Source organism: Macaca thibetana, chromosome 5 (assembly GCF_024542745.1).
Source record: "Macaca thibetana thibetana isolate TM-01 chromosome 5, ASM2454274v1, whole genome shotgun sequence".
NCBI classification, from domain to species: Eukaryota; Metazoa; Chordata; class Mammalia; order Primates; family Cercopithecidae; genus Macaca; species Macaca thibetana.
Genome location: NC_065582.1, coordinates 107772146 through 107797122, shown reverse-complemented (window position 1 = coordinate 107797122; position 24977 = coordinate 107772146). Strand labels below are relative to the sequence as shown.

General features: G+C 37.9%; 1 protein-coding gene across 14 annotated transcripts in view; it reads left to right on the top strand.

The window, feature by feature from the left end:
* CLOCK (clock circadian regulator) overlaps positions 1 to 23875 on the top strand; it is a 121171-nt gene extending 97296 nt beyond the window's left edge. For 13 of the 14 annotated variants that reach the window (XM_050790561.1, XM_050790554.1, XM_050790551.1 and 10 more), the window contains 8 exons: positions 532 to 673; positions 1582 to 1682; positions 2210 to 2299; positions 6731 to 6883; positions 7887 to 8099; positions 9156 to 9358; positions 13255 to 13516; positions 16189 to 23875. In XM_050790561.1, the coding sequence (XP_050646518.1) occupies positions 532 to 673; positions 1582 to 1682; positions 2210 to 2299; positions 6731 to 6883; positions 7887 to 8099; positions 9156 to 9358; positions 13255 to 13516; positions 16189 to 16368 (1344 nt within the window). In that variant the 3' untranslated portion in view covers positions 16369 to 23875. Of the gene's footprint in view, positions 1 to 531; positions 674 to 1581; positions 1683 to 2209; positions 2300 to 6730; positions 6884 to 7886; positions 8100 to 9155; positions 9510 to 13254; positions 13517 to 16188 lie in introns of those variants that run through there. The other variant, XM_050790562.1, reaches the window with a different exon arrangement.
* The last annotated feature ends 1102 nt before the right edge of the window (positions 23876 to 24977 follow it).

The window sequence follows — 24977 nt, the reverse complement described above, 5'->3', positions numbered from 1 at the left end:
AGTCTTGCTCTTTTGCCCAGGCTAGAATGCAGTGGCAGGATCTCGGGGGACTACAACCTTCGCCTCCTCGGTTCAGGGGATTCTCCTGCCTCAGCCTCCCAAGTAGCTGGGATCACAGCCACCTGCCACCATACCTGGCTAATTTTTATAGTTTTGGTGTAGAGAAGGGGTTTCACCATGTTGGCCAGGCTGGTCTCAAACTCCTGACCTCAGGTGGTTTACCTGCCTCAGCTTCCCAAAGTGCTGAGATTACAGGTGTGAGCCACCACACCTGGTCTTGAGTTAATTTTTGCATACGGTGTAAGAGATTCCAACTTCATTCTTCTTCTGCTTTTTTTAAATAGTAAATGAAGCCAAAACTTTCTGGCTATAACACATAAATTTTCATTTCTTTACATGTGTATGTACATACAGGTACTTTTGCCTTGTTACAGACAAAAACTGATTTTTTTGTTGTTGATAACAGTATTGTGAATTTGAGATCTCTGAACTGAACCACAAGAAAACATTTATTTTACTCTGTCTCCTTAGAGCCAAGATTCTGGGTCAGACAATCGTATAAACACAGTCAGTCTCAAGGAAGCATTGGAAAGGTTTGATCATAGCCCAACCCCTTCTGCCTCTTCTCGGAGTTCAAGAAAATCATCTCACACAGCAGTCTCAGACCCTTCCTGTGAGTACCCTTACTTCAAAGCAGACTTCTTTAAAGTAACTAAACTGTTAGTTACTTATCTCAGCATTTCTCATCAAATGCTTCTTTAAAATTGTAAGTTTTTACATTTCTGAAATATATTAACCTTTCCAGTGAGTTAAAGGCACGTTGCCCACTTTTAGCAAAGTTTTAGCTACTTGAAGTTCTTCAAGTAGCCTATTAAAATGTGTAGGTGGTAATGGTGGTGGTGGTGTTTTTAATCATCCCTCAAAAAGAAAGGCAACTATTTATTGTGTTTTTTACTGTAGGGCCAGTAAGTGTTCTTAGGTTTGCTTTTTGAAAGTTTTTTTTATTGTCTTCTCTTTATGAAGACTTGTATAATTGTCATTAAATTAGTAACTTTTTGTATTTAAAGTTTTCCTATTTAAAATATTTTCTTTGTGCTCATAAAAAGATAGAAGTAACTATATTGAATCATCTGTCATGGACTTCACTTTCATTGAATGGTTTGGAAAAATAATTCAAAAGCCATTTTTATTAACTGAAATGCATTTTGAGATTAATTTTTTTTTTTTTTTGAGATGGAATCTCACTCTGTCGCCCAGGCTGGGGTGCAGTGGCTGGATCTCAGCTCACTGCAAGCTCCGCCTCCCGGGTTTACGCCATTCTCCTGCCTCAGCCTCCCGAGTAGCTGGGACTACAGGCGCCCGCCACCTCACCCGGCTACTTTTTTGTATTTTTTAGTAGAGACGGGGTTTCACCGAGTTAGCCAGGATGGTCTCGATCTCCTGACCTCGCGATCCGCCTGTCTCGGCCTCCCAAAGTGCTGGGATTATAGGCTTGAGCCACCACGCCCGGCTGAGATTAATCTTTAAAAAGTATATTTTACAAAGTACTAATGCTCTTCTGATTTTGTTGAATGACTTCAGCAACACCAACCAAGATCCCGACAGATACGAGCACTCCGCCCAGGCAGCATTTACCAGCTCATGAGAAGATGGTGCAAAGAAGGTCATCATTTAGTAGTCAGGTAAGCTCTTCAGTGGATATTCTTCTGAATAAAAATTTATTAAGAGGGGAAAAAATGATCTAAATCTTCAGAAATTCATTGATTTGTTACCCCTCTTTGTAAAGATCAGAATAGTTACTGATATGTGACACTCAAGACTTCCCTTTTTTGTGTGAAGTGGTTGTCATGTGTATCAGTCCTTTCAATTATTTTTCAAGTAAAATGTTTTTTTTTTTTTTTTTTAATTGTGGAAAGCTCATAATTGATAACTGTTTTATGTCTGAGTTCAAGTACCTATTGTCTTAAGTCTGGCCAGCTTTTATTGAGAGCTTGTTCAAGGTGTACTATAGGAAGTTCCTTGGAAAATAAAATATAAATAGGGAACAGGCCTTTCCAGTATAGACGGGAAGACATAACTGTATTCAGCTAACAAAAATATGAGGCAAATGGTAAGTTTATTAATATGAATATCATACTGATATTTCTGCTGGAAGTACTCATGTATGGGAATGAGAATCACTTCAGTGTTATTTTTTATTTTGCTCTAGTCCATAAATTCCCAGTCTGTTGGTTCATCATTAACACAGCCAGTGATGTCTCAAGCTACAAATTTACCAATTCCACAAGGCATGTCCCAGGTATTTTTTGGTTTTTGTTTCAGTTGCATATTTGAAAATGATAAATTGCTTTTAAGCTAATGTAATTTTAAAAAAAAAATCTATGCTTGCTGGCAAGCACCTGTAAGCACAGCTACTTGGGAGGCCGAGGTAGGAGCACATACGCACACACACACACACGCACGCACGCACATATATAATTATAGTTACAGATGCAGTGAATCTTAACTGGGGCAATTTAGAATATCTGGGGACATTTTTGGTTGTCGTAATGATTGTGGGGTATCACTGGCCCTTAGTGAGCATGGTCCAGGAATCCTAATTATCTTTCAGGATGCATGACAGTCTTGCACAACAAAGAATTGTCTTGCTTAATATGCCATAACACTCCCTCATTGAGAAACACTATAGACATAAAGATATTAAAGATGAAATGTAGCTGTGCATTTTGTTGTTCCAATGAATACTGGAAGAATTGAGTAACTTTATTTGTATATTCATTCTTTCAGTATTTATTGAGTTCCTTGTGTGTAACAGGCATTGCAGATGCTGACAGTACAAATATAATATCTATACTAAAAAACCATTACATCTAGAGGGAACGACAGATAACTACAATTCCACATTATATTGCCTGTGCTGAAGGTATATAAGTTGATATGTAAGCACATTGTGTGAATCCTTAATGCAATCTGAGGAAGTGAAGGAAAACTTTCTAGAATTGTTTCTTGGCCTAAGTTCAGAAGGAGGCCTGAAAGTGGAAAGTAGCCAGAAAAGGGGGGAGTAATTCCAAAAGTGATGCTGCGTTACTTTGGAGCCTAACTTCCCAACTTGTAATTTATGACTCTGTACTCTTTCAGTGCCTCAAACACATTAAAAATACTACGGAGAAATAGTATTTTTCTTCAACTTTTCTGTTTTGTTTGGCATTAAATATACCTTAACTTAGCAGGTCTTGATTTCAAGGAATGATCATTAATAATAGGTAAAAACAGTATTTTTTTAAAAATAGCTCTCTCTGGGCCGGGCGTGGTGGCTCACTCTTATAATCCCAGCGCTTTGGGAGGCTGAGGCGGGTGGATCACCTGAGGCAGGGTGTTCGAGACCAGCCTGGCCAACCTGGGGAAACCCCGTCTCTACTAAAAATACAAATATTAGCCGGGTGTGGTCGCGGGCACCTGCAATCCCAGCTACTTGAGAGGCTGAGTAACGAGAATCGCTTGAACCCAGGAGGCAGACGTTGTAGTGAGCCGAGATCACGCCACTGCACTCCTACCTGGGCAACAAGAGTGAGACTCCATCTCCAAAAAAAAAAAAAAAAAAAAAAAAAAGGTCTATCTTATATGGTTATTTAAGTTATACATATATGATAGGAGATACGTACTTTCTATATTATTAGTTTTTTAATCTCAGGATTCTGAAGCGTTTCTTAACATTTAATGGGAATATTTTCATGAAATAAAAGATATGTACTATGTCAAAAATGTTAGTAAGCATTCATATCTCACATTTTGTTCACTAATAAAACCAAATGCTTTCCCTCAGTTCTGTGGTTTTACTTCCTGTTATCCTGCCTTCTGTGTTTGTTACTATTTTCTTTTTGTACTTGATAGAAATCCTTTAAGTGATAGCAATATAATGCTTGTCCAAGGGTACAAATAACTTTAGTTATAATAAAATAACATTTGTATGATATAAATGTAACTTTTTTATTTTTTAATTTTTTGAGACAACGCCTCACCCTGTCTTCCAGACTGGAGTGCAGTGGCGCTATCTTGGCTTACTGCAACCTCTGCTTCCTGGGCTCAGGCGATCTTCCCTCCTCAGCCTCCCAAGTAGCTGGGACTACGGGTGCATGCCACCACACCTGGCTAATTTTTATATTTTTAGTAAAGACGGGGTTCCACCCTGTTGCCCAGGCTGGTCTCAAACTCCTGGACTCAAGCATTCTGCCCACCTCAGCCTCCCAGAGTCCTGGGATTACAGCTGTGAGCCACCATGCTTGGCCATAATTATAACACATTGTCTAATTTAAAAAAAAAAAAAAAAAAAAGCTTGAGGGAGTTGAGGTACTAAATTAATTTATATTTTCTCAGGCTAGTATAATATAATATATGATATGGTCTGGTTATTGTTAATTTCCGAAATCAAAGTTGTGTGCTCTGAAATGTAATTTAGTATCCCGAATACAAACTATTCAAGATGGAGTTAAAAAGCTTTGGATGGGAAGGACATTTCTCGCTTTTACATACAGTTCACTGTAAGAGGCTACTTTAAGACTCTTTAAGACAGATTTCCTTCCAATAAAGAGAAACTCTTCCTGCTCTTACACTGTATCATGTACTGAAAATTCATGGGAATAATTAAAGAGCCTCTGTAGACTTAAGAGATGAATCACCAAATGTGGCTAAATTATAAGTAGAAGAAAATAGGAGCTGCTCATGACTCAAATAAAACAGAGAAATAAGATTGAAAACATAATTTTATTTTCATTCATGTATGTGTTTGTTCATTCATACTTGCCTAGTCTTTAAAAGCGCATGTTCTATACTTACCTGAGGATAGTTTCCATTGAAGATAGAAGTGAAAATATTATTATTGGTTATCTGTCAGATTTTTGCAACTTTGAGTAATTCTACTCATGTACACATAGAGGACATTCTAGGGATGACAGAAATTGATACAAATTAACTCCAGGTGCAGACTACTTTTTCCTTTGTTAAGGGGTAAAAATGAAGCTAAGAAGTTTAAATACGACTGGGCACGGTGGCTTGTGGGAGGATTGCCTGAGCTCAGGAGTTCAGCACCAGACTGGGCAACATGTGAGACCCCATCTCTTAAAAAAAAAAAAAAATTAGCCGGACATGGTGGCATATGCCTGTAATCCCAGCCACTTGGGAGGCTGAAGTGCAAGGATTGCTTGAGCCTGGGTGGTTGAGGCTGCAATGAGCCATGATCACACCACTGCATTCCAGCCTGGGTGACTCTGTCTCAAAAAAAAAAAAGTAGTTAAATTTTTTTCCAGTAAGTGATAGCCACAATATGAGCTCAGGTCTTGTAAATCCAGGGTGTATGTGTAATCAGTCAATATCCAGTCAGAAGCCAGAAGCATACCGGAAATTTGAACAGGAATAATATAAAAAAGTATTAACGGTAACACAGATTAACTCCTAAAAGAAGTAAAGAGAACCTAAAGAATATAGGAATAAGGCTAGGTGTGGTGGCTCATGCCTGTATTCTCAGCACTTTGGAAGACTGAAGGAGGAGGACTGCTTGAGCCAGAGAGTTCAAGAGTAGCATAGGCAACATAGGAAGACCCTCTTTCAACTATATATATATGTTTTTAATTTTTATTTATTTATTTTGAGACAGAGTCTCACTCTGTTGTCCAGGCTGGAACGCAGTGGCGTCATCTCGGCTCACTGCAAGCTCTGCCTCCCGGGTTCATGTCATTCACCTGCCTCAGCCTCCAGAGTAGCTGGGACTACAGGCGCCCACCACCACGCCCAGCTAATTTTTTTTTGTATTTTTTGGTAGGGACAGGGTTTCACTGTGTCAGCTAGGATGGTCTCGATCTCCTGACCTCGTGATCCACCTGCCTCGGCCTCCCAAAGTGCTGGGATTACAGATGTGAGCCACCACACCTGGCCAAAAAATACATTTTTGTATTAGTCAGGTGTGGTGGTGCATGCCTGTGGTCCCAGCCACTGGGGAGGCTGAAATGGGAGGATCTCTTGAACCCAGAAAGTTAAGGCTGCAGTGAGCCTGGGTGACAGAGGGAGATCCTATCTCAAACAAACAAACAAAAAAAGAATATAGAAATAGCAGATGCAGAGAGCAACCACTCTGTAAGGCAGATGGAGAGTACCCAAGGAAGGAACATACTTAAAAGACTCCCCCCAAACTGCCAACCTCCTCTCCCCCCATGCCAGGCTAAGACACAGATCTTCTTGGGGCAGATGTGGCTATAGCAACTGGGTAATAGAGAAGTTCACTGACATGCTGCAGATTAGAGCTAGAGAGCTGGAAGCATCAGCTGGGGTACTGGTAAAGCTTTCAGGGAAGCTGCCCGCTAGGATGTCATTGAGACTTGCTGGAAAGCCACCTGCCGGGAAGCTGACAAGGCTAACTGGGAAGCTTCCCGTTGGCTTCCCGACATAAGAGCAAGAAGGAAAAGCACCAGAACCAGGAGTTGAGCACCTTTCTTGGCAGTGTCCCTCCAGCACCACCTACTGATGTGGATAACTTCGTGCCTGCTGGCAAAGGAGAAATATTTTGAAGGTCCAGGTCCAATATCACAAAGCAGAGCAAGATGGGTGGATTAGGAACTAAGGGGCATAATCAGCATAGCATCCTTCACTCATGTTACACTGCTTACTTTTCACATTGCACAATTATAAGGAGTAAGTAATTCTAAAATATTTTGTACTTTTGCCATACGTGGTACTTCAGTTTCAGTTTTCAGCTCAATTAGGAGCCATGCAACATCTGAAAGACCAGTTGGAACAACGGACACGCATGATAGAAGCAAATATTCATCGGCAACAAGAAGAACTAAGAAAAATTCAAGAACAACTTCAGATGGTCCATGGCCAGGGGCTGCAGGTAATTGTTATATTTGAACACAAACAAAGCATCCCATTCACATTTTGGATTTCTAGCAAAGTTAACTTTTCTTAATTAAAAGTGAGATGCAAGAGATATGTTTTATCAATTCAGTTAAATATTCACTGGTTACCTACTCAGTATGATTATACTTTACAGTCTCTAAAGATAATTCATTCTTGAGGGTATTTCTGTCAACATCCTTGTTTCTCCAGTCATCTTTTTTACCAGTCCAAATTTTAGTAAGTTTGAATCCATAATATAAAAATTATATTTTACATCAAGTTTTAGGTACCTCTTGGGTACAGAATTTATAAATCAATCATCAGTAATATTTTTATTAAACTACCAGTATGTATGATTCAAATTAGTCTTACATGACCAACCAGCAGGACCACTCCAGGAGACTATGACTTTGGTAAAGGGAAACGGAGTGAAAACTACTTCTGTCTGATATTATAAAGTATAAATGATAAGTGATACAGAGCTGTCAGTCCACAGACTGAGTAGTACTGAGTTACACTTTTTCTAACAATTGGAAACATAGAATTAAGATAACTGAAAGATTGAATATGAAGTTTCGTGTTTTATTCACTAATTATTTATTGCTAATTCTTCAAAGTGACTTAACCTTGTTATTTGCTTTTTAAATGTACTTTGTAGCTTGATTTTTTTTTTTTTTTTTTTTTTTTTTTTTTTAGACGGAGTCTTGCTCAGTCACCCAGGCTGGAGTGCGGTGGCGCGATCTTGGCTCACTGCAAGCTCCGCCTCCCGGGTTCTCGCCATTCTCCTGCCTCAGCCTCCCGAGTAGCTGGGACTACAGGCGCCCGCCACTACGCCCGGCTAGTTTTTTGTATTTTTAGTAGAGACGGGGTTTCACCGTGTTAGACAGGATGGTCTCGATCTCCCGACCTCGTGTAGCTTGATTTTGCCTTCTTTTTAATGCTCTCATTCTTCTTTTCAATCTACAAAGCTCATTTTAACATAATCTTTATTTTTAAAGATGTTTTTGCAGCAATCAAATCCTGGGTTGAATTTTGGTTCTGTTCAACTTTCTTCTGGAAATTCATCTAACATCCAGCAACTTGCACCTATAAATATGCAAGGCCAAGTTGTTCCTACTAACCAGATTCAAAGTGGAATGAATACTGGACACATTGGCACAACTCAGCACATGATACAACAACAGACTTTACAGAGTAGTACACCAACTCAGGTAATGTTACTGAGCACAGCGGGCTATGGAGTGGTCAGTGTTTGGAATGCACACTATTGCTGAAACAGAAATAAAGCTCTAATGATAAAATATCATTTCAAAATTTAATCATATTTAGAAAGTATAGCATTGAAAGTGATCATGAAAATGTTTTGTGCTAATCATGTTAGTATCAAATATTTTCAGCTTTTTTTTTTTTTTTTTTTTTTTTTTTTTGAGACAGAGTTTTCCTCCTGTTGCCCAGGCTGAAGTGCAATGGCATGATCTTAGCTCACTGAAACCTCTGCCTCCTGGGTTCAAGCGATTCTCCTGCCTCAACCTCCTGAATAGCTGGGATTACAGGCACCCGCCACCACGCCGGGCTAATTTTTGTATTTTTGTTAGAGATGGGGTTTCACCATGTTGGCCAGGCTGATCTCGAACTCCTGACCTCAGGTGATCGCCCACCTCAGCCTCCCAAAGTGCTGGGATTACAGGCATGAGCCACTGCACCCAGCCGAGCTTTAAAATATATCACAATCTGTTTAAAGATGTAGTCTAGTAATTATACCAAGTTACTATAACTTAGACTATTTCTGTATGTTAAAAAGGTGTGACTTGCTCAAGAGGCTGACCAGGAAGCCTGCTGGTGCAGAATAGACTGTTGGGGGAGGGGGCAGTAATGGTTTATTGACTATTCCAGAAAATATTGGCAATTATTGTACATCTGTGACTGTAAATCCCAAGGATTTAAATGAAAAATAGCAAAATACCCACTAATTAGTTATTCACTTTGGGCATTTAACAGAAATTCTTCGGGTATATTTTATATCATCTCTATTATAGTCACACTTCTTTCTAAAGTCATAGCTTACCTTCCAGCAAGATATTCAAGACTAATTCATTCTCAATTACCATGAGTCATTCCTTTGTGGTTATATTTCTCCCAGAGTAATATATCCTGCCACTTCTTTCTCTGTCATATTGTCATATTGTTAGAATGATGAATTCTAGCATACTTCCCAAATGATTATTTTCAGTTAATCTGTCTATAAAATCTCTCTTTATTTTTAACAGAGTCAACAAAATGTACTGAGTGGGCACAGTCAGCAAACATCTCTACCCAGTCAGACACAGAGCACTCTTACAGCCCCACTGTATAACACTATGGTGATTTCTCAGCCTGCAGCCGGAAGCATGGTCCAGATTCCATCTAGTATGCCACAAAACAGCACCCAGAGTGCTGCAGTAACTACATTCACTCAGGACAGGCAGATAAGGTAGTTGTCATATTTCATTTGTTATTTTGAAAATTGTAAACCGATTAATTAGAAAACAATAATTTGATTTTTTAATCAAATTTTTTAATGTGACTTTAATGTGTTGCTCACTGCAGCCAGTGTTCTTAAATTTGAAATAAAAACACATAATTTATTCATTGTTTAAAGACTTCATAATTAAAGGGTAACAACAAATTTTGTTTCTTGTCCAAAAATATGCTGCAAGATATTATAGAATACAGATTCTACAGCACATTGTTAGAAAAGGTTTATGACAGGCTCTGTGTCACTGTGAAGCTTTTGTCTTTTCAATATAGATGCTAGAGAATGTCCATGTAGTAACAGTGGTTAGGGTAGCTTACCTTCTTTAAGTTTGTTAAATGCTCAAAATATGTTGTCTCAAATTGTCATTTATTAAAAGAAAATGTAAATGAGGGCCTTCTTTTATTTCCCAGATAAGAAAAAAGTGAATTTTCAGTAATTAGCCAGGGGTCTCTAGCTAGCTAAGGTGATGAGGGAGGGAGCTCTGAACACAGAGCTTGGTGTCGTCATTTCAATGCTCAAGTGCTTAAACATGTATTACAGAAAGGTTTTGTGGCCTGCTCTGGAAAAACAACCATCTATGACTTATTTTAGTGCACTGATCACGTGAGCAGTGCCCATTCTATCCAATATATAGTTTTTTTATCCCTCACCCGCACCATCCTCCTCCAAAGTCTATTATATCACTCTGTATGCCTTTGCTGTACCCATAGCTTAGCTCCCACTTACCAGTGAGAATATATAGTATTTGGTTTTCCATTTCTGAGTTACTTCACTTAGAATAATGGCCTCCACCTCCATCCAAGTTGCTGCAGAATGCATTATTTTATTCTTTTTTTATGGCTGAGTAGTAGTCCATGGTGTATACATACCACATTTTCTTCATCCACTCACTGGTTGATGGGCATTTAGGTTGATTTCATATCTTTGGAATTGTGAATTGTACTGCGATAAACATATGTATGCAGGTGTCTTTTTGATACAATGACTTCTTTTCCTTTGGGTAGATACCCAGTAGTGGGATTGCTGGATCAAATGGTAGATCTACTTTTACTTCTTTGAGAAATCTCACATTCCCACCAGCAGTGTGTATTGTTTTTTGACTTTTTAATAATGGCCAGTCTGGCTGGGGTAAGGTGATATTTAACTGTGGTTTTAAGTTGCGTTTCCCTGAACATCTATCTATTGAGGAGGACAGAAACCACATCTTAGTAAACATTTGAAGGCCTACCTAGATGAGTATGGCATCGTCCCTTCCCCAAGGGAAAGACCAGACTAGTAAAAGCAATAGAAAGATAAACAAATCAGTATTGTTTGGTATGATGAATACTTTAGAGTATTCTAAAGAGAAAGGAGGAAGTGAGCAGTTTTTTGTTTGTTTTTTTGTTTTTGTTTTGTTGTTTTGTTTTTGTAAGCAGTTTCATGGGTTGAGTCAAGCAGGTGAATAACAGTGTGGTCAGGAAAGCTTCACTAAGGCAGAGATACTTGCCCGGACTCTTCAAGAGCTTGGCTTTTGGTGTGGGTGTGGGCACGGAGTCTAGGGAAGCATTCTGGGCAGAGGGAGTCGTGTATACAAAGCTGCAGAAGTGTGAGTTACACGAAAGCAGATTAAAGAAAATGTTCTTATCACATTTACCAGTGAGCCATGGGCTAATTCAGATGTGAATTTCATTTAAGATTACAGAGAAATCAGCACCTAGCACTTCTGTGACTAAGTGTACTTTGTAAATATTACTTATTTCTTTGGACTTTCTTAATATGGACAATTTTAATTCTTTATAGTTTTGCATTAAAGTATTTGGTTGTGTAATATATAAAATACAGTATTTTATTTTCAAGATCTGTACTAAGTGTAATATTATATACTTTCAACAGTTTGTAAGTACAGTTATGTCATGCCACATCTATGTTAGAGTCATATCTCACTGTAATGACCAATGTTATAAACTAACTTCATCTCACAGAAAAGGCAAATGGAAATAATATTGTTCCACAAAGAAGCATCATTTTTTTGTGTTACTGTTCTTTCATTTCAATAAGCAAAAGGAAGCAGGGAAAGAGGGAAAAATTAATGAATTCTAGCACAGCAGATGCTATGCTGCATTGATAAATTCATAAATTGAGAGGAGTTTTATTCACTGTTAGAATGTCATTTGGTTTTGAATTATATTTATAAGATACAATTTTGTGTGAATTTCTTCTGTAAACCTAGAGTTTAAAAAAATTACATTATGATAGCTTTGTTTATTCTTGAACTGTGTGCCAGTATAGCAGATGAATCATGTGCCACATGTATCTGACTCCCTGGTACCTAGTAATTTTATAAAAAGAAAAAGGTTCTTTTTTTATAGATTTTTAAAAAATTTTATTGTGGAAAAATGCAAATGACATAAAAGTTACCATGTTAACCATTTTAAAGTATACAGTTCCTTGTCATTGAGTACGATTGTTACCATCTCCCCTAACCATCTCCAGAACTTTTTTCATCTTCCCAAACAGAAACTCCATACCCATTATACAAGTCCCCATTCTTCTCTCCCCAGTCCTGGGCAACCACCATTCTATTTTCTGTCCCTGTAAATTTGACTAGTCTAAGTACCTCATATAAATGGAATCAAACAGTATTTGTCCTTTTGTGAATGGCTTATTTTACTTAGGATAATGTTCTCAGGGTTCATCCATGTTACAGCAGTTGTCAGAATTTCTTTCCTTTTTAAGGCTAAGTAATATTCCACTCTACTGTGTTTTACTTATTCATTCCATCTGTCAATGGAGTCTTGGGTTACTTCTACTTTTTGGCTCCTGTGAATAACGCTGCTTATGATTATGGGTGTACAAATATCTCTTTGAGTCCCTGCTTTCATTTTGGGGAGTTATGTAAGCAGAAGTGGAATTCCTTCATATAGTAATCCTATAGTAAATTTTTTGAGGAACTGCATACTGTTTTCCATAGTGGCTGCACCATTTTTACATTCCCACCAGCACTACGCAAGATTTCTCTACTTGCTTGCCAACACTGGTCATTTTCTGTTGTTGTTTGTCTTTTATAATAGCCATCCTGATGGGTATAAAGTAGCCTCTTGTTGTGGTTAAGATTTGTATTTCCCTAATGATTAGTGATGTTGAGCATCTTTTCATGTGCTGATTAGCCATTTGTGTATCTTCTTTGGAGAAATGTTTGTTCAAGTTTGACCTTTGCCCATTTTTTTAATTGGGTTGATTGTTGGTGAGTTGAAGGAGCTCTTAGACATTCTGGTTATTAATCCCTTATCAGAAAGATGATAGGCAGTTATTTTCTCCCATCTGTGGGATGGGAGAGTTACCTTTTTACTCTGTTGATAGTGCCCTTTAATTCACAAGATTTTTAATTTGATATAGTCCAGTTTATCTGTTTATCTGTTCTTTTGTTGCCTGTACTTTCGGTATCATATCTAAGAAATTACTGCTAATGTCAGTTGCTAGTTATTGCTAAATCCATTGTCATGAAGCTTTTCGCCTATGTTTTCTTCTAAGAGTTTTATAGCATTAGCTCTTATATTTTGGTCTTTGGTCCATTTCAAGTTAATCTTTGTCTATGATGTGAGGTAAGGATCTAACTTTATCCTTTTGAATGTGGATATCCAAAAATGTTTTGTATTTTTGTTACACGTTGATCTTGCTGTATGAATTGTTTGTTTTACTGTTATACCAAAGGGAATCTTTTAAAATGAAACAAAGTAGGAATATACAGACCTTGAAAAACTAAATTGGCGATGTCATTGGGTATTATCTTAGGTAAGTATTTACTCCACTGCCTTTTATGATGTATACCTTGTACTTTGGACTCCAATTTTTTTCCTTCTTTCTTCTAACAGATTTTCTCAAGGTCAACAACTTGTGACCAAATTAGTGACTGCTCCTGTAGCTTGTGGGGCAGTCATGGTACCTAGTACTATGCTCATGGGCCAGGTGGTGACTGCATATCCTACTTTTGCTACACAACAGCAACAGTCACAGACATTGTCAGTAACACAGCAGCAGCAGCAGCAGCAGCAGAGCTCCCAGGAGCAGCAGCTCACTTCAGTTCAGCAACCATCTCAGGCTCAGCTGACCCAGCCACCGCAACAGTTTTTACAGGTAATTCTCGCCATGGGAAAGCTGCTTCAAACTCATTACTTTCATGTAATGAAATTAAGCATTAAGTGAACAGTTTTGTGAGTGATGTGAAAAATTCACAAAGCTTATTGTACAGTTTACATCTCTACAAAGATGGAAAGCTGTCCTGGTTGGCAATTTTTTTTCTTCCCTTGTTCAGTCGTTGGAAGACTTTAGACCTGCCTTTGGGTATACCCAGTTATCAGAACTGCTGGACAGAGTGAGTGGCCTACTTCCTGCCCACCTGTTTTCTCAGTCTCTGACTAGAGTTTCTGGAACTTAAGCAAGTACCTCTTTCCTCCTTTTTCTAGCCAACCATAAATTCTACTCTGTACAGAGCAGGGATTTCTTTTTACTGGTATGAGTGTTACCTTAAATTATTTTGTTGAATTCAATCTTATTATAATTTTTGAGTTATAAATTAGTATCAGAGGAGAAATACCGTGGAGGTGTAGTATATGTATGAGCTAAGTATATGTATAGCTAAGAACTTGGGCTGTAAAGTCTAGCTGCCCTGGGGTTGAGTCACTGCTGCACCACGTACTGCGTGACCTTTGGCAGGTTGCTTACTCTTGCTAAACGTCACGTGTAAAGTGGAGGTTATAATAGTTGATACCTCATGGATTAATAATGCTTGTAAATCACTGAATATAAGAAAGACAAGGCACATAGCTGTTATATGTGACTGCTATATTGACAAATGTCATAGACACTTGGATTAGCCAAAATATAGACGCAGATATCATGTAGATAAATCAGACCATCTCTCCTTATCTATGGGATACAGAAGAAAGTCACTCGTGCGAGATCCTCATCAGAGAAATGAACAAAACCCTTATCTGGACCTCAGGATCTTCACTAGAAATCCACCTTTTCCCCTTCTGGCCTAGCTGGAGCATTTTGAATGTAGGCTAGCCTGGAAGTGTACTAGAGACCACTGCATCTAGGCCAGGCACTTATCATTAATTTCTGAGTTACACAACATGTGATGTGATTATTGTATTCTATATTTGGGCATAAATATAGTCTTAATTTGTCACCCTTTGTGTGCTGGTCCAAATATAATCCTTGTCTGTGGTGTGGAAAACTAAAACAGGCTAGTTGCCATAATATCTGATAGTCATACAGTCTCTTAGACTTTAAGCCTATGCTGCAGAGATAACTGGGGTAGCTACTATTACAAATAAAGAAATAACAAAAACTTAAAACAAGTTCTAAATTATTATGTAGGGAAAATATATCCAATGAGAATTAAGCATAAGCTAAAAAAAGGAGAGGACCTGCCTTAACATCTCAGTCTTCTAAGTTATCAAGGAACAAAGCCCTTAAAAGAATAAACATTCTCAAAAAAAAAAAATTGGCATCCCAAAGACATAGGGCCCACAAAGAAATAAGATAGGCAATACCTCTCATAAATACACTTGTATGTAGGTAATAAATACACAACTTGGCCTTTCTAAATTATGTAATACCTAGTTCTAAAACATGCTCCTGTTGTAATCTTATAAGGCTCGTAAGTATCCTGAAGTCTTTGCCTTACATAGCTTTTCCTAATAACAAAGAGCGAAAGAAAACTCTGAAGGTCCTTGACAAGGTGTAGTAGTCTTTAAGGTTTGTCAAGGATTTGCTCTTTTGTGTGTGTGTGTGCATGTTTCTTTCATGTACATTTGCAAAAATCGCCCACCACAGCTCCATTTTGAAATTAAGAACCCTGCATCAAGTTGTACTGTCAGTAATGGGGAAAGGACTTTCATTGTAAAAATTGACTTTCTTTCCGTTAATGTTTTTTTGTATCCGAGAGTTTCACGTTAATGAACAGCACGTCAGAAGTAAAAATTTGGTGAAAGGAACGGGAGCTCATATATTTGAGTCTTGCCCAAAGTCACACAGCTTACTTATGTAAATGGCAGAGCAAAACTCAAATGCAGGGCTTCTGTCTGCAAATCCTGTGCCTTTTTTCATCTTGTTTTGTTTTGTCTGTCTGTATACCACACTGCTACTTATCGGACCTAAGGCTCCAACTTTGCCCTCATAATTATGATGCTTTTAAATAATATTAATATTTAATCTTTATTAAGAGCCCAGTGCGGTAGGCACTGTTATTCCTATTTTGTAAAGAAAGAAACTGAGGCCCAGAGAAGTACACAGCTTGACCAGGTCACACATGTGGTAAGTAGGGCAGCCCAAGTTTGAACCATTCAGTCTACCTCAGGGCCCACGGTCCTGGCAGCTTAACTGTGCCGCTCTAACCAGCTGAGCGAACCTGTGTGCAGAAGGCATTGTCTGTTTGGCCTAGGAGTATTTGTTTTTCATATAGTCATAACTATGCTCAAATTTTGTAATTTAAAATATGGGTCTTTAGGACATAAAGTGAAAGAACATGTGTGATTTGGCTCAAGATATAGATTGCTTTCTATACCATAAAATCTGCAGCTGAGATTCCTGTAAAAAATGAAACTCTCTCATACTTTCAGAAAGAGGGAAGGCCTCATAAGCATTTTCCAAATTAGAATTTTTAAACCAGAGCGTGAAAGTGGTATGCATTATGTAGAATTTTAAGGATTTTGTCCCTATGGACGGGAGAGTGTGAGTAAATCTTGCGTGGGTGGCATAAAGGGAGTAAAGCAATGCTGCATAATCCATTTGTTTTTTAGACTTCTAGGTTGCTCCATGGGAATCCCTCAACTCAGCTCATCCTCTCTGCTGCATTTCCTCTACAACAGAGCACCTTCTCTCAGTCACATCACCAGCAACATCAGTCTCAGCAACAGCAGCAACTCAGCCGGCACAGGACTGACAGTTTGCCCGACCCTTCCAAGGTTCAACCACAGTAGCACACGTGCTTCCTCTCTGACATCAAGGGAGGAAGGGGATGGCCCATTAAGAGTTACTCAAATGACCTGAGGAAAGGAGAAAAAGTTCCAGCAGTTTCATGAGATACGGTATTGAGTGTTCTAGTTCCTGGAATTAGTTGGCAGAGAAAATGCTGCCTAGTGCTACCGATGTACATTAAATACCAGCCAGCAGGAGCTGATCATAGGGGCATAGCCAATTCTGACAGTGTTTTAGTTGCCCGGATATTTTTTATGGAAAAAGAATATGTTGCCAAATGTTAAGAAGCTCAGCTATGAAATGACCTCCAGGGAATCAGAAAGGCACTAATGATGTTAGTAACTTTTAGTGGTTCTGTGCCTCTTACCAAGTGTTACAGAGGACACACCACTGCCACGTCAGGGGTTTGCTTACAGTGATGCCATGAAGACAGTCCAGTAGACTTGGTAGCGACCCCCTCCCCCGACCCCTCTCCCTTTTCAGATAATGATGGGACAGTAATTACTTTCAGAATGTCGTGTGGGTTCAAATTCTCTATGTACAGATGATGTAAAAATATGTATATGTCTGGATAAAAGGAGAGAAAGCAAAACATTTTGTATGCTGCATGAACGCGTTATCTCTTCCTTACAGGTATGAGCACCTTTCCTGAGATTCTGACACCATGTGCAAACTGATCCATCCTCTGTTTTTCCTTTTGTTTACAACACAATAGTGTTCTGTTCACTTTTCCGGGGCACAAGTTTTTTTGTTCATACTTTGGCTGTGATGTCACAGTTTGTTCAGTGAGGTATGATGTGCTGCTGGGAATGGATTTTTTTTTCAGGTTAAATTATTGATACAACAGGATTTTCAAGTTACTCAGAAATATCCCTCATTTCATTATTTTTCAATTATGTTTGAAAACAGAATTTGCACTGCTTTATTTTAGGTGGTTGGGAGTTTTGATTGCATATTTTGTTATAGTTCATAGTTGGAAATATTTGTGTAAATGGTTTTCAACAAGCCTGAAAGTAATTTCAAGAATGTTTCAGTTATAGAGGTAAAATTTGCACACAAAACATCTTAGGCACTTTTTAACATTCTCAATCATGGGAATTTTAACTTTGAGATTTGTTGAAATATTTTTTATTATCCTTCACAATTTCAGTGCTTCTTTTAGTCAGAAATGATTCAGGGTTATTTGAGGGGGAAAAACCCCATAGTGCCTTGATTTTAATTCAGGTGATAACTCACCATCTTGAACTCATTGTCCGGTTTCCGTAGCAGTTTTACAACCTTAGTACCTTTTTAACAGCATGTGGGTGTCAGTGTCATTATTAGTCTCCTAATAAGTTCCTTTGAAGACTGCTATCAGTCTCTTGGACTGGAGATACAAATAATTTAGAAATAAAAGATGACAACCTAACACTATCATAGTTATTAATGTGATCCTAAAATTGTTTCCTAAATCAGCATTTTTCTTTAAAGTTAGTCATTTAAGAATTTACCAGAAATATTTGCTCAATATGATCTTGATATTCCTACAAAGAAAAAAAGAAGGCATAGGAATTTGGCTATGCCTTCACTACAACACTAAAATATTGTAACTCACATGCCTTCTAAACGTGAACTAAGATTTCCTTGAGCAATATCATATTCTAAAAGTAGTAAATTCCAATACAAGTTACATACATTTTAAAAACACTTTATAGATTTTATGGTACTAATGAAATTTACAGTGATAGAACAAAAGAAGATTAGTAGAAAATACATTATTAGAATATAAAAAAGTTATTACTGAGGAAAGGGAGGAGAGGACAAGTGTAATAAATCAAAATTGACCTCAAAAGAAAATGTGTAACAGAGTTGAGATTGTTAAAACAGAAAAGGTTCTGAACAATGAAAATTAATCTAAATGCAGAATTGCTAGGTAAAGAGGTCAGGGGAATGCTAAGCCAGTTCTTAAGACTTCTCTGTCCTCTGCTTTGCTGTTATCCTTAAGGCATATACTTTGTCTTTCTGCAGAAAATTCTACCTGGCCACAATTACTTTGAACATTAATGTTGAAAAAGAAAACAACCAAAGAAAATTGGTACTTACCCTTCTACAAGAGAAGTGCGACTAGATACCAATCAGTAATTAACATATCAAGGAGCTCTTCTAGCTCAATGACCATCCAGTAGAGCTTTCCCACATTCCCATGAATATCAAGAATAGTTGTCAGAATATGTATGTACCTGAGCATACGTACACAGACAAGGGGGATGTTGTGGAATATGGCAAAAGGATTGTTCTTCTCCCCTTTCAAATTGCCTTTCTTAACTTTATGCCATTCCATATATATCTGAGTTGTGCCTCATTTATTTATTGGCAATTCCTAGTGATACGGATTTAGCTAACAAAAGATATGAAGAACTATTATATTAAGGCATGTCCTCTCCATACCACACTTAAAAGATGGTGAACTGTGAGTACTACTTAGGTTGACAGCAACAAAGCATAAGACAAGCCCCAGGTAAATGTGTAAACTGTTTACTCACATTGTCCTACTCCAGCCCCTTCAATTATTTCCCATCTCCACAAATAGTTGGGGGAAAAAATTAAAATTTTCCTTTATGATTCTTACTGCTCTTCATAGCTCATCTTTTCCTGCTTAGAATTAACCATTGCTAATTTAAAGGAGCAGCTAGCTGCTTTTCTGTCAGTCTGAAGTGTAGTAGTGGAAGAAGTAGTAAGCACCAGCTGCCTCTTTGCTGCTTTGTTTTCCTCCTGCTTCTCTTAAATTTGGGGTGCAAAGCTATCCCGCCCCACACCCTGCCCCATGAAACTTGAGCATTCAAATGAAGATTCAGCAGTGTCTGTTCTTCATTCATTTCTATAGCCAAAGCTGTTAGTTAAAATCCCAAATCTTTATCATTTAAAGACACCAAATAGAAACACCTTCCAGCTTAAAGAGAAAAAAAAAGTCTCTTCCCTCTGCTTTACTCTCACAGGTATTCATCTTTCTTAAAAACACTTATTCTGGGTGGTACTTTTTAGGTAAGAAACTATTGAGTTTCAGGAAAAATGCTAGCTACTCTGCAGTTACCCTGCTTTGGATATACAGTTATCATAGTTTTGGGGGAGTCAGTATTGTTTATCAAATGCAAGTGAGAACTACAAGCGTTAATAAAGTTGCTCCTCAGAGCGGTGTCAAACCAGAACCCAGACACTTAAGTACTTCATTTTTGAGTGGAAAATATTGGAGGAACAAGTATGGGAGATGCCGGTAGCATGTGAGTAAATAACTACAGTCTAGCCTTCCAGCATCCCAAATTCCAGGGGTAACTTGAGAGCTGTGCTCTCCTTTGTCATTTGTATCTGGCTTTAGGAATGTACTAGTAATAACAAGATGCCAGTGATTTTGAATAGTTTGTTGTAGGTATTCAGTGCAAAATAGTGAAAATATTTGGATTCTTCAGAAGTGCTATAGTTGTTGGTCATTGCCTTAAAGCAGTCGCTTGACGTTAGGAGCACTGAAGCAGTCCAGCTCCATCAAGAGCACTGTGTTGAAGGGAGAAGAACCCTTGTTCAAGAAGCCTTAGAAAGGGATCCTTAAAATAGTACCCTACGCAGACAAGTGAAAATTCTTTTAAACTGGGTATTACTCAACATGTTTTCAGATGTTTCCACTACACTGAGGCAAACTTTTAAAAAGTGGAATGCAAATAGCATTTTACTTTAGTATTTCTGCTTTTTTCTTTGTTTCTTTGGTAATTGAAAGTTTGTTGATGAATATTTGTGTAAAACTCATTCAAGTCTATAACCTTTCCAATTACCTGTGGCCCTGTCTTAGTCCCACGGGAGTCCCTGTTGGAAGGGGTAAACACTGGATATTAATGTTGCTGAGTGAGTCTTTCTAGCCAGGACAAGCTGATTGGAATTTCTGAATGGTAGAGAAGAAACAGCACAAAGGCACTTGCCATTTTAAGTGTTTGGAGAAAGAGAACCTTTTAAGTTTGGATTGGGTGAGCTTTCTTCTAAAAGGAGCTTCTGAAGTAATTGCAAAGGAATAGAATCGACTATTTTTATAGTATATTTAATATATTTGTATATAACTATGAGTATAATAGGAACCCTCTACATGCCTCCCACTTTTCTAATTTACTTCCCCTTTTGCCATAGCACTAGTATAGCCTCATCCGCATGGGTAATGTGCCTATTGTCAGCCTACCAAAAGATAGTGCTGCTGCTTTATGAGACAGGTGAGAAGACCCAACTCTCATGCCTGGGGATCCTTTACGGAAGGAATAGCACATACTTTTAAAACAACATACCACAGTCTAAAAGCATCATTTGGAAATGTAACAAGCACTTTATTGCAATTACTCATTTTGATAAAGTTTATTCTTAGGTGTTAACCAATTCTAAAGGATCCCCAAATCATCACTTAGGTGAAATTATATAAAATGACACATTTCTGAGAAATGTTTAGATCCAGTGAACCGTAGTTGGTTTATGGGAGCGATTTCAAGATAGCCAAATGAACTTTGACTTTTGTTTTGAATGTGGTGGAGTCAAGAGATTGTAGATGCCTAGTTTGATTTAAACACTATTGTAAACCTATCTTGCCTATTGTGTGGACACCAAAAGAGACCAATGAGCCTGTTTATTTTTCAGAGGTCTAGGAAAATTGCATCCGTGTGAGTAGATGTACAGAACTAATCTAAAAGTGATTGCTAGTAATATTTTAGAATATAATAATTTCAAGAATTATTCTGAGTGTTTTAAATGTGCCCTGAAATGTTGGCATGTCATTTCAGCGTTTCCATTTGAATTGCTCTTGTAATATTTTTGCACAAAAAGGACTGAGAAAAAGACTACTTTGGTTAAAGGAAAAAAAGTATAATTTGATCTCTAATTTTAATGTCTCCTGTGGAAACACTGGGGATGAATTTTGTTGACACAGTTATTCAGGATATTTAAAACAGTGTTGAACAGCTCACAAGAAATTAAGCAAACTTGGATTTTTAAAATTAAAATACTTTCTTTCCATGTGACTGTTTTGCATAGTTTTTTCCCCCTATGTCATAACACTACATTCCTTTTCTTAAATAAAATACTCTGCAGGTTTTGTTGTGAGTGTTTAACAGTATTTTGTAAGCTGCCTGGGTTTCCTCAGGGAAACATTATTTAGTGGAATAATTTATGGAGAGACTGTTAAGTGAAATTCCATCACCACCACCAGCAAACACTGAGGTGCTGCATTAAGTGACAATCAAACTAGTAAGTATTTATGAAAGAATTTAGAAAGGGATTCAAAGAAGCAATTGCTTTTAAAACAGTTCTCTGGGGTTGTTGAATAAAAATGGCTAAATGTATTTATTTGTATTTTAAAATATCTGTGTGTTCTGTTTTCTCATCAAAGTGATTTCAGTGTCATGTATTTAATTTGTGGTTTGTTTTGTTTTGCACCATATTCTTCTTAGAGAACTGGCTCTGGTTTGGGGTGCAGTCACCAACTCTCACGATAATCTTTACGGACAGTCTGAACCTACTTTACTTCAGGACGGCAGTGGAGGGGCCAACTCCAGAAGCCCCTGCACTTCCCTCCTCAAGTCATCTCAGAAAGAATTTTAAAAATAACTTCTTTCAAATCTGATTCATATAGTTCCAACCTTTTTCTAGTTTCACTTGCTGCCTTCTCTGTTTTATGGGCACTTTTTGTATGATTACTTCCCCAACACAGCCAAAGGCCAGTATGACAACCAATGGCACACGATGCCTCTATTTTGCCCAACTGGGGAAATGTTAGTAAAAGAAATAGCATCTTTTAATGGCTGTCATTATATCCATATTAAAATCCATTTAAAGTTCTTAAATTTGATGGAATAATGTATACAGGCTGAAAACTTCTACAAAAAATGTTTGCTGTCTTTAACATGGTGTCGTGTTACTTGGTCCTTTGAAAACAAAACAAAACTTCCATACACAGCACTGCCCAATAAAGCAGTGTTGGAATATTGGAAGCGTAGACGTTTGAGGATCCTTCTTGGTCACATGCATTAGAACAGAATCCTCCACTTTTAGGACTCAGAGAAGCTATGGAGTCCCACAGGCTAGGTATAGCACACAACTTAGAGAATGGTAGTTAAAGCACGTCAACCACAATTCAATGACCTAAAAAACATTTCTTAACTCTGAGGGTTAAAATGAAGACACAATGTTTTCAAATAAAAGCTTTTACATTTCTTAGGAAACAAACTGTGACATCGCTTTTAAAAATGACATTCAAATGTTTATAATGTGTGTTTTTGAGTTGGCTTGGACTAGTACAAGTTCAATGCTGGCAGTGGTTGTGCCAGTAGTTAAGTTAAAATAAGTTGTTACTTTCAGATTGATGTCTTATATAACCAGACAATCATCTTCAAGCAAAAAAATTGGCCAGGAAATGTCTTTTATTTAAAAAAAAAAAAAAATGTCAGCCAGAACAGCTATCACTTAGACCATTCTGGAATGATTTCGAAATCTTTACTATGGTACAAAGTTGGGGAAGGCCTCAGTATGGCACTTTCATATTCACTCTATGTAAAGATTGAAGCCCAAAGATGAGTTTAATTCAGTGCTGTATTGAAACCAGTCAGTGCAAAAAAAAAAAAAAAAAAAAAAAAAAATTTATCTTTGTAAATTTTTCATTGTTAACATCAGTTGGTAGTTGTTAAAACATGCACCAAATTCTTTATAATGTTCTGTGTGGTTCTCAATGTGATATTCTTGACGTTGCTGTCCTTACTGCTTGGTTCTTGGTTTTAAATTAAAAAGTAGATGTAGCCCATCATTTTTACTTCCAAAACGGTGGAGCTAAAAACGGCTAATTGATCTTAAGAATACCCTTTACTAAGGCAAAGATTTAATTGAAATCCAAATTGATTTACAGAAATGAAACTGACATTTTCCATTTGTTGTCTTCTGCCAAAATTCTGAATTGCATACACGCATGAGGGATAATGAATGGTTTCAACGGTGCTATATTAGGTTCTCTGATTTTCATGACCTATGTATGTTTGGAAATACAATATTGTATAAAATGTGGATCGTTTTGTTACCGATTTAATATTGCCATTTTAATTTGGTGTAACAATTGGTTACACTTGTTTTTCAAAGCTATCCTTTGAGGAGAAAGTCAAAATGTTGTTAGCCTACCTCCACTCAGGCCTCTTGCTGTGTAATCATTATTCCAGGTTATGATGTGCATAGCTTTTAAAACTGCGTGTACTATTACTCTGCTCTTTCCCATACTCGTCATGTATTCAGAACCTAAACTTATAGCAAAAGAGCCAAGCAGTAGTTTTTTTGTAAATGTAAAAATAATTAGATCCAGACTTTGTTTCCTTCAATTTTAAAAATAAAAAATACCTCAGTGCTATGTTTTTCAGTATCACCTGCATTTCTCAAGAAATAACACCTGCTTCATGTGGCACATAACTTGTAAGAATCACATTTTCGATTTTAAAGAAAGACTATTAAATATTTTAAGATCACAATCAATGACATTTCCCTTTCTTTTATTCAACTATGGAGCCTAATTGCTGCAATAGCGATTTTTTGTAGCTTAGGTCTGACTTACCAAATTCTCAGAGGAATTATGTCCTGCTACAAGATTGTGGTGCCTCAGAGTGCAACGCTGTTGTTATTTGCATGTGAAGCTAGTATTGGGACCAAGCTATCTGAACTGAGGTTAGGCTATGATGGTACCAGCTACTCTCTACGAGTAATTGTCTCTTCTGTTATTGGAAAAACAGCCGGGCGCGGTGGCTCACGCTTGTAATCCCAGCACTTTGGGAGGCTGAGGTGGGTGGATCACCTAAGGTCAGGAGTTCAAGACCAGCCTGGCCAACATGGTAAAACCCTGTCTCTACTGAAAATACAAAAAATTAGCCGGGCATGGTGGCAGGCACCTGTAATCCCTGCAACTCGGGAGGCTGAGGCAGGAGAATTGCTTGAACTCAGGAGGCGGACGTTGCAGGGAGCTGAGATCATGCCACTGCATTCCAGCCCGGGTGACAGAGTGAAACTCTGTCTCAAAAAAAAAAAAAAGCAAAAAAAAAGTATTAGTAGGCCGAGCATGGTGGCTCACACCTGTAATCCCAGCACTTTGGGAGGCTGAGGCAGCCAGATCACGAGGTTAGGAGTTCGAACCCCCATCTCTACTAAAAATACAAAAAATTAGCCAGGCATGGTGGTGCACGCCTGTAATCCCAGCTACTTGGGAGGCTGAGGCAGAAGAACTGCTTGAACCCGGGCGGTGGAGGTTGCAGTGAGCCGAGATCGTGCCACTGCACTCCAGCCTGGGCATGAGTGAGACTCTGTCTCAAAAAAAAAAAAAGTATTAGTGAGAATTCCTCACTCTTTATTATAATCTAAGGCAATATAGACTGTCTAACCACAGAGTTTATCTTAATCCACAAGACATTGAGTTTTCTACCCTTTGATACTTCCTATAGCAGAGAACTGAAAAGTTCACAAATACGACCTTTTTCACCAACATGTGCTACTTGGCATTTAAAAGTTACTTTTTAGCTGAAGACCCCTCTAAGATCTCCACAGTAGTAGCTATCTTCCTCACAGAGTTACCATGTAGCAATTCCTA